Consider the following 10,081-nt stretch of genomic DNA (forward strand, 5'->3'; position numbering starts at 1 on the left):
CTCCTGCCGGTTGCTTCTCTCTGGAAAACCCGACACTCGTATGTTCCCGTGTCGTTGGTCGTCACGTTGCTCAGAAGCAAAGACACGTCTCCGTCCTCCATCCGTCTGTCCTGAAGCTCCACCCGCTTCCTAAAAGATGGATGCTGGTTCTCTGGGTCCGGCTGCTCGTCTCTGAACAGGAGGACATATTCTGGTTCCAGGTCCGGTCGGGTCCACTGCACAACCACAGCAGGTTTGTTGTTGGGGAGTCGGCATGGCAGAGAGACGATCTGTCCAGGAACAGCTGAGATGTTTTTATGAACTACAGGACAGAGAAACAGAGCAGAAAGGTCAGAGGTCAGAGTGACCCGGTCCACTTCCAGCAGCAGCAGAGACCAAGGAGAGACACTGGACTCTGACCTGGACTGGATCAATGGATCTAACAAGGATTATTGGTGATTTATTGATAAATGTATTTTATTCAGCTATTCAAACTTTTCTGTTGGTTTAAATCCTTTTATGATTTAATTATTTTAATCATCATAACAAATGAACACAAACACGTCAAGTTAAACTGTTTGAGTTTCTACTTCCTGTCCTGCTGACAGAATCAGGATTTACATTCAGTAACTTTCACTGCACATTTTTCACATAACAGGAACATTTCTGACTAGAGTCCAGTTCTTTACATGATGGTACCAGAATTTAATGACGAATTTGAAACAATTAAATGTGACACAGATTGAACTCTTATGCAGTGAAAAGAAAAAGCTTGAAATGAAATATGTAAAAGTAAATGTTTTAGTACTCTGACACTTTATAATATGAAGCTGAAAGCGGAAGTTCAATCTGGAAGACTCCGCCCCCCGCTGTGTCGCCCATCGCTGTGTCATGCTCGTCTCCAACCTCAGCGCCGGTCCTCACCCGGCTCGTCCAATCATCAATCAAGCTCTGCATATAAGGATCCGCACCCACACCGCCAGCCGCTTTCCAGCTGCGTTCAACCCTCCACCTCCGCTTCTCCACCCACATCTTTCAGCTCTCCAGGACAGCACCCTTTCCCGACCTCCACCATCAGTGTCGGGCTCCGGAGGAAGAGCATCCCTAATCAGCGTCCAGGATGTTCATCCGACTTCACATCAAATCTCAGCTCAAATCAGCTGCCAGGGCCCGAGAGCCAAAGAACTGATTCCATTAAATCTTTTAATTGTTTCTTTTTCTCCGTCTGTCTTTCCAGATTGAACTGGACTTACAACTGAGTAATGTTACTTTTTACTGGAGGAGAAATATTGTCATCACACATTTAGGAACTAAATACATAAGACATGTTGTGCAACCCCAATTTAATTGTATACATTATTTCCAAATATTTTTCAGCCTTCACTTGATTTCACTACAAAGACAAGATATGTGATTTTCAAATGGATAAATTTTGTGTTTTTGCAAATATCCACTCATTTGGAACTGGATTCCTGCAGCCCAAACATGTTTACCACTCAGTTACATACTGACTCAGTGGTAAACGCCTTTCCTTCAAACACTCGGTGAGTTTATTTTAGAAGCTCTTTAGGTGAAGCTATTTCCCTTTTTTGTTTCATGTACAGCTTCCTTTAATAACTGTCAGTTTTTCATCATCTGTTCTTCTTAATATGACTCATGTCTGGAATGCAGGCAGGTTAGTTTAAATGTTGCCCCATCTTACTAACAAGCCATGCAGAATGAAGCTTGATCTTGCTTTGCAGGAATAAGCATTGAGGTCCCTAAAAAAGAAATTCCCCCTGGCATTAGCACTAAAGCACCTCCATACAATCACAGATGCTGACTGAACAATCTGCACTGAGTCCGTTTCCCCTTTTGGTCTGCAGGATGTGACTTGTGGTTTGCAAACAATTTGAAATGTGGATTCATCAGACCAGAGGAAACTTTTCTACTTTGGGTCAGTTTGTCTCAGATCAGTTCAGGTCCAGAGAAGTTGATAACATTTCTGACTTTAGCTTTGCATGGTAGAGTTTTGATTTTAAACATTTATAGATGTAGTGATGAACTGTATTAACTGACTGACAGTCACAGTTAATTGAACCCATACAGGATCAGGTAATAGAAACTGAGTGTTTATGGTCATATTTGTCATATCTGTCAAGTTTTGGATATGAAAACACAAGAAATGTTTTTGCTGTCTGTGCTACCATGAGCGTTACCATGTGAGTGTTTAAGGAGTCCAAGTCAAAAACACAATAAAGTTTATCCATTTGAACATTAAATGTCTTTTCTTTATTGTGTATTCAGTTAAATGCAGGTGTAAAATGATTTGTGAATCATCATATTCTTAATTTGTTTATGATTTACACAATATCTCATGTGGGGTTGTGCTATTAATGCAACAATTTTAAACACTAGTCACCCAGTAAATTAATTTGATTTCCAATGCAGCTACTGATCATTCTGCATAGACACTAAACTGTCTACATGTCCATATGAGCTTCATTACGACTCCAAGCCATCAGTCAGGTTCAGATTAGCTTTATTTACCAAGAGGTAGATTTGATTTACACAGGTAAAAATCAAACATAAACATAAACTTTTAAAAGCAAGAAAAAAAATTAATAACCAGGTAATGGTGCTCAAGGCTGCAGGTCATATTCAAAACAAAGTAGGACCCAGAGGGGTAAAAACTTAAAAATCTGATCAAAATACAGTAATCACTTTCACTGTACATGTTGAATTATAACTTACAATCTTTTCATCTCTCATTTCATAACACAACCTTATTGCACATCTGTTTTCATGTCTGACTCAATCATTCAGTTAATTATATTCTAACAAACCTCTTAAAAAAGAAAAGGAGATCTTAACGGGTCAATGCAACTATTCTGTGTTACTATTTTCAGAGCTGTGTTAACTTAGCAGAAAAAATAACCGACTGTTTTTTAAATAGACAACTTAACACCTGAAGAACATTAATTTAGTTTAATTAGACTTTAATTTAGCATTTTTAGTTTCATTCAATAAATCAAAGTTTAATTCCACACATTCTTAGCAATACCAATATATTTGAAGCAAATAGTAATAGAGACTAACCTGTATCTGTTAATGAAGATCCCAAAGCAAAAGCAAAGAAAGGAAACATGAAAAACAAGAAAGCGGCCATGAAGAGAAACGTCTGACAGGTGGAGGATTAAAAACTGAGCCACAGATCAGATTGATGGGCATTTAAAGCCTAAAGTGGCACAAAAAAAAAAAAAAAAAAAAAAAAAAAAACTGACTCATCTGACACGCCACGCCTTAGATCCTCCCACTTTCTTTAGATTTCTCATTTCAACACCATACAGTCAACAGTAAGGGGCGCCAGCAGCAACAGACTCAGCAGAGACATTCAATCCACAGCGTCATGACTTTCCTCTACAAATGAGCAATGACCTGATATGTGACCATAAGAGTTTTTGCACAATTTAGTTACCTTTTCAACTATCGATGTGTGAACTACAGAAATCTGAAAATAAGATATAAAATAAGATATAATCTACAGAATTTTATTCCTTAATGTCCATGAAGAGATCAAACTAATTAGAGACAGATTTTTTCTTCAAGCAAAAAATACATGGAAAGCTTTAAACCTGAATGTAAAAAACAACAAATTACAGCTAGCAATAATTAATATTTATAACGCCTGATGTAATATTTAAATATTACCCAGGAAAACCGGAGAACTCACCTGGCTTTGAGCTGAAGCTTCTGACAGTCAAACTTTCGGTTTCTACAGCTTAAAGCTTCACCCACATACCACTGGATGTGTTTACTGCAGACAAATGGCTCATAAAAGCTGAACCAGCTCTTGCTGCCTGTCTTACTGCGGGTGTTTGTGTTAAACATTCCTAACAACAAAAGCTGTAGATCTTTACCGTTTTTCCTGATAGTTTTCATGCAGTTATCAACTCAAACTTAACATTTTCATAACAGTTACCACATAAACCTAAATACTGGCCAAAGTGACACATTTGTTACAACTGTACCAAAACATTTAAAATATGAAACAAAAGCAAACAGAACAACTTGCAACCAGCAGCATGAAATCTTCTAATAAATCGTTAAATAACATAAACATTTTCATTTCTTGTCAGAGAAGGCTGGAAGGTTAATGTGTAGCAAAGTGGACAGAGAATTAAACCATAAAGTTCATTATTTCTAGATAAAGGAGGCAGAGTGCAGTCAAACAGACACTTTACATCCAAGCCCTTCTTAGGATGTTCTTTAACTTCTGCATGGAAACATGGCAAAAATCATAATGCATATAATTTGACAAAAACCCTTTTTCATTTAATATGTTATGATTTGCATTAAAGAGATGTTGAGAAAGACGCGGTGAACCCAAGTTGTAGAAATTAATGATGATTTTAATGATAATCACGAAGTTGAACAGAAATCCCAAACATCCAGACAGAACTGGTGAATTCAACACAGGAAGCACAGACAAACAACAGATTAGACTTTAGATGAGGAAACGCAGACACAGCTGGGATCAATGAAGGAGTAGACAGAACAACATGGAGACTCAACTGATACACAAACCTCAATAAACACGCAGAAAACTCAAATCCTCACATAATATGTAATAAGTTAGCGATCCTGATCAGAGTCATAAATTACAGTTTGATTTAATGATTATATTTATGTAAAAGAAAACAATCCCCATCATTTCTATACTTCAAGGAAAAAGCAAACAGAATAAGTGCATAACTTACTCAGTTCCTCAGAGAACAATTATATTAAGAATCTCATGATTAATGTAATATCATGATTATTTATTCTGGAAATAAATAATAAATTAAGAGCCACTTGGGAGCTGAAAGAACCGGCCTTCTTTGAGAGTCGCGCCACAAGATCCGTCTCTCTGAAAAGAATGAAACTTCCCATCTGATAATATTTTATTGATGATTACATTTAAAATAATGCTGTAATAGAGCTTAATAATAATAAAATAAAATAAAACTGAATATCAATAAAAATAAAGGAGAATTAATGAAGTTCAGGTAAAATCCTGGCTTCACACATCTCCATTAAAAAAATTAGTTTATTTATCTTTGACAGAATATTTCTGTTATGAACTTCCTATTTCACACTCAACATTTTACACACTGAAACAACAAACCCAAACTTTCACAGCTTCAGTGTGAGAAATCAACAATCCTCAGTGAGGAGGTGAGGAAGTCCTCTGAGCTAAACTCAGTATAAAAAAGACAGAACCTTTTCTGTCCCCGTGTCTGACATTAAATTAGAGTTTAGCTCTGAACTAAACTCAGAGGGAGTTCTAATAATAGAGCTCTGAGCTAAACTTAACTCAGAGGAACTCTCTATCTCTATCGCTATCTCTAGTCAGGGATAGAGTTCCTCTTAGTCAGAGGAGCTCTGAATCCTTGTCAGAGGAGTTCCTCTGAGCTAAACTTAGCTCAGAGGAACTCCTCTGAGCTAAACTCTGTGTTTGTGTTTTTAGCTGGGAAAAGTCATTTAGTGTCGTTTATAATTCTTTGAGTCATTCTTAATTTACTGTGTGCAGATATAGAAACAGAATTGACAATTGAGATTAAAAACTTTTTAAACTTTTTAATATTAACTTCCCTGTTAAGACGTTAACATCAAAGTAAAAATGATGTCTGTGTGCAGTTTATCTGACTTCTGTCATGGCAGCTGGCAGCACGTTGCTGCAACATGTCTGTTTAGATGGAGAACTAGAGTCTGTACAAAGAGAAATTATGAGACAAAGGACGACTAAACTTCTGTTAAAAACCTCAGGCATTTATAGATTAACCACATATTTACAAAAATAAGCCTGAACATGAAACATAAAACATTGACAATCATTTAACATGTTTAAATATGTTGGCATTGCATAATGAAGTTATAAAACCAAAACATGATGTTCATAGTTCATTTATGTTCTAAACCCAACAGACTTTTCCACTGAACAGATTCAGTTTATAGAAAATCAGAGCAGAAAAATCATCAGTTTCACATAATTTATTATAAACAGTCTGGATTCAGAACATCAACAACAATCTTTGTCTTTCCAAGCGTTTTCTCTTTTTCTTCCTAAAAGATTTAGATCAACTGTAGTTTGGTCTGATTTTCTCCAAACTGCTGATTATTAAAAGACTACATCAGATCCTTGTTGTTGTCTGTGTGAATATTACCTGGACTGAGTTCATCAAACCTCTAGAAGGAAATAATAAAAACTTTCTCTGATTAGTTGTGATGTGAAGATTGAATCCTGGTTTTAGTGGCAGCAGATCAACAATAACATGAAACCAAACTGGTATGAAATCCTGACAGGAGAGACTGAAGGAAGGAAAGACAGAAACAGACGGATGGATCTGTGTTATCTACAGTCCAACAGTCTGATAGAACCAGGTTCTGGTTTGATTCCTCCTCTGATCTCCACCAGAACCACATTCAGAACCAGAATCAGTACAGAGAGGAAAAGAGTTTCTAGAACATCTGGACCTCAGAGTCTCTGTCCCAGAACCTGGATGGATTCACTTTGATATTTAAACTCTGTTTGTTCATTTTAGTTTCTCTCTGTGTGAAACTGGAATGTCCTGAATGTGAAGAAAATAATGGTTTACTTTTCATCCTAGATGCAGACAGAACTTCAGTTTCTAAGTTTTAGGCTCTAAATGACAGCCTTGTGAATTCAGACTGTTTATAATAAATGATGTGAAGCTGATGATTATTTTATGATTTTCTATTAAGTGAATCTATTCAGAGAAACAGAAAAGCTCCAAAACTCAGTTTTTATTGTCAAATTGTAGAAAATGAATCAGAGGCATTCTGAAAAATTCGCTGAAAAAACAAACTTGATGAAGCTGCTGAGTAAACATAAGCTACAGTGATGAAGGATATTCTGATTCTGCAGTTTGTATCTGATTTCATTTTTCAAGCACATACTTTCTAAAAGAAGTGACAGATCACTTCTCCTTTGTCTGATATTTTGCAAGCGCTTCTCACTTCAAATGTCAGTGGAAGTGACAAACATTTTTACTCATTAATGAGCAAAAAACACCTTATTTTCCAGACAGAAAGGGGAAATGTGGTGCCTTGCAAACAGGCGGAGTGTTTCATCTGCAGGTTGGAGACTCACAATCCCTAAAAGCAGAAGTTAATATATTAATTAATTAATTAATTATCATTATTACTATTATTATTTTATTTATTTTATTTATTTTTATTATTTTTTACTTTAATCGTGCTCTTCAGGAATTAAAAATAAAGCAAAGAATTAACATCTCCTGGTTGTAAAGGCAGAAACATGTTTGTGCTGCCTTTTTAAATTAAGCTGGCCAGCAAGGTTTTGAAAACCGCGCTAGAACACCCCCTGGTGGACATTTTTGGTATATTGTTTTGTGAAGCTAAAAATAAAGGAAAATAGTTTCAAGATGTATAGTGATGGAGGTCAAAGGTTAGTTACAGCAGGTCTGTGGTCTTAGAGCGCCACCGTCTGGTCACACACAGTCACTGCAGATTTCCTTCAGTTCCCCCTGATCTAAATCTCTGATTTCTCAAACCAAAATATCTTATTTTGCATTGCCATGTTTAGATAAAATGCATGTAGCTGAATTCAGTGAAAGGTTGGAGACCTCAACATTAAGACTTGAGTTAAGACTAAATAAAAAAAATTAATATGCTTAGTTCAGTTATGAGACCTTGGTTCACTTCCACTGCTGGTCTCAGCTGGAACAGTGATTAATGAGTCTGCCTTAAAATATGTTCCTCAATATTCACTTTACATTTTGGACTAAATGTTGATAAAACTAGACACTTAAATATTATTCTGTCAGCTGTGCTCTATCTAATGCTTTTGATTAATTTTATATCTAGTTTTTATGTGAAGCACCATGAAAAGATATTCGCACCATTGAAGCTCTTCTTATTTTCTCATAGTTTACCTGTTTCCTGTCTAACAACTGAGAGGATTTGTTACTGACCGTAAATAATTTAAATCAGCTTCATCCAGTTGCATTGTCTGATTAAACAGTCAGATGATCAACATTTAGCTCCAGATCAACTGGTTCACATCAGCTGGTTAAACTGGAACTCTGATGAAACCATCACTGATCAGCTCAGAGTTTCTCTGATGTTCTGCTCAAAGTTTAATTTTTGACTTTTCCAGCTGGTTTCTGGAGTACTAGAGAATGTTGTTTTGTTGACTTCGTACAGGTTTTCCTGCTTTCACCCCACAGTCAAATGGTCACGCTGTAGATGCCCCCTGTCTTCCAGTCCACAGGTGGTCAGCCCAATCTCTCTGGTGTTGGAAAGACAACAGAGTGAGACTCTCTCAAATGATACTGTGAGGAATCTTCTGAGAATCAACTGTTTGTGATGTGCCAATAGATTGTAAACCAATACCCCATTTGGAAAGGGAGGGTCTTTATGGTGCCACTACACATAAATATGCTGTAAATCCTGTAAACACATGAAAAACTGTCCATTTTGCAGACACTGTTCAATTTCTCTCTCTGTAGAGATCTTCCATAAAACAATGACTGTTATTTGGGATTAGCAACTTGGTTTTGGGACCAGAGTTTATAATCAGGCAATCAGCTTGGACTGAAATCTGGTTTTGGACCAGCTTTTTATTGCATTAAATCTCCACAGTCCAGTCTTGAAATTTGCAGGGCATGGAGGGAGATGAAGATGAGGCTGATGCCAAAGAGGTTTTCCAACCTCAAACACTCAGAGCCCTTCATCAAAGAGAAAAACCAGAGGAAAACATACAGAAACTCTTAAAGATGGTTTTATTGATGAAAAGCTCACAAGGATTTATCCTCTTATTTTCAACAACGGTGTGAGTACATTTTGATATTCCATTTCTAATTGATATTATTTTTCCAAACTGACTTTTCATTTGTTTTATTATGTTCTGAGAAATATCCAACTATCTTATAGGCTTAATTTAAAGCTTTTGAACCTTAAATCTGGGGTATTTATACTTATGTTATATTCTTATACAATTTAAATATTTAAAAACACATAATCATGTCAACATGCAAAGTAGCTACATTTAAATCAGATAGATTTAAAGACAATGTGAAAAGAAAACAAAGTGAAAAGTGTGTTCAGCTTATAAATGTTAACTAGTTCAGTCAGTAAACTCTGGTTTGTTTCCATCTTCATCACCTGGATTAAAGCAGCAGCTTAAAGCCAAAGTGACTAATATTATCTTCACATCCTGGGCTAATAATAATAATCTAACATTTATTGATTTCTTTTTAATATCTGAATCCATATAGTAATAATTTATTTGGTTATACTAAAAAAACTTGTATTTTGTTTGGAGCCATCTCAATAAAAAGTTTACCCATTTAAGAAAAAAACTGTAAATTTGATGTCTTGGTTTAGTTTATATTAAGGAACCTTCTACTTCTGACCTCTGAGTTGACTTTAATCGAATAAATGAAGTAAAAATATTTACTTCAAAATACAAAGTAAGTTTGTAAAAAGCAAACAAAATTATCATTATCATAAGCAATAACAGACCAATGATGAGGCCATCTATTCCTCTGACTTTTGTGTTTTGAGGTTTAGGTTCTTTACTTCTTGCTGTGAAGAAACAAACAAAGTTTTCATAAGAAGAGATTAAAACATTTTAATAATAAAAATAGTTTCAGTTTAAACTTAACAAAAAATGCAATGCTGATGAAAACTGCTTAAAATAATCAAAAAGCTCCAACCAAAGAACTCACCAGTAACGTTGAGTCGACATCTTCCAGAGTTGAATCCATCTTCAGTTTTCACGTCACACAGATACAGACCAGAGTCTTCAGTCCTCAGTCTGGACACATGGAGTCTGATTCGTCCTTCTCTGAGGACGTCTTTGTCACTCTGGACTCGTCCTGAAAACTGATCATCCTGAGACTCTGACACCTCGACTCCATTATGGACCTGATACAGAACCAGTCCTCTAGGTGGAGCTAGAAATTCACAAAGGGCAAACAGTTCCCTCCAGTTTCCCTGAGTCCTGGTGGTGAAGGTCCACTCCAGAGTGATGCTGTGGTTCTCCTCTGCCTCATAGCTGCTCTGGGTCACATTCACTACAAATGTTGCTGCTGAG

At 36.3% G+C, this 10,081-nt stretch overlaps 1 protein-coding gene across 1 annotated transcript; it reads right to left on the minus strand.

Moving 5' to 3' along the window:
• Positions 1–5: 5 nt before the first annotated feature.
• On the minus strand, positions 6–9,941 carry LOC107835255 (programmed cell death 1 ligand 1-like; the record flags this gene model as incomplete). Its single annotated transcript, XM_016667597.1, has 4 exons — positions 6–301; positions 3,058–3,139; positions 4,203–4,234; positions 9,714–9,941. Coding segments are annotated over 4 exons (638 nt in total), but the record flags the coding sequence as incomplete, so codon positions are not given.
• Between the last annotated feature and the right edge of the window lie 140 nt (positions 9,942–10,081).

The sequence above is a fragment of the Poecilia formosa genome, unplaced genomic scaffold (genome assembly GCF_000485575.1).
Source record: "Poecilia formosa unplaced genomic scaffold, Poecilia_formosa-5.1.2 Scaffold1344, whole genome shotgun sequence".
NCBI classification, from domain to species: Eukaryota; Metazoa; Chordata; class Actinopteri; order Cyprinodontiformes; family Poeciliidae; genus Poecilia; species Poecilia formosa.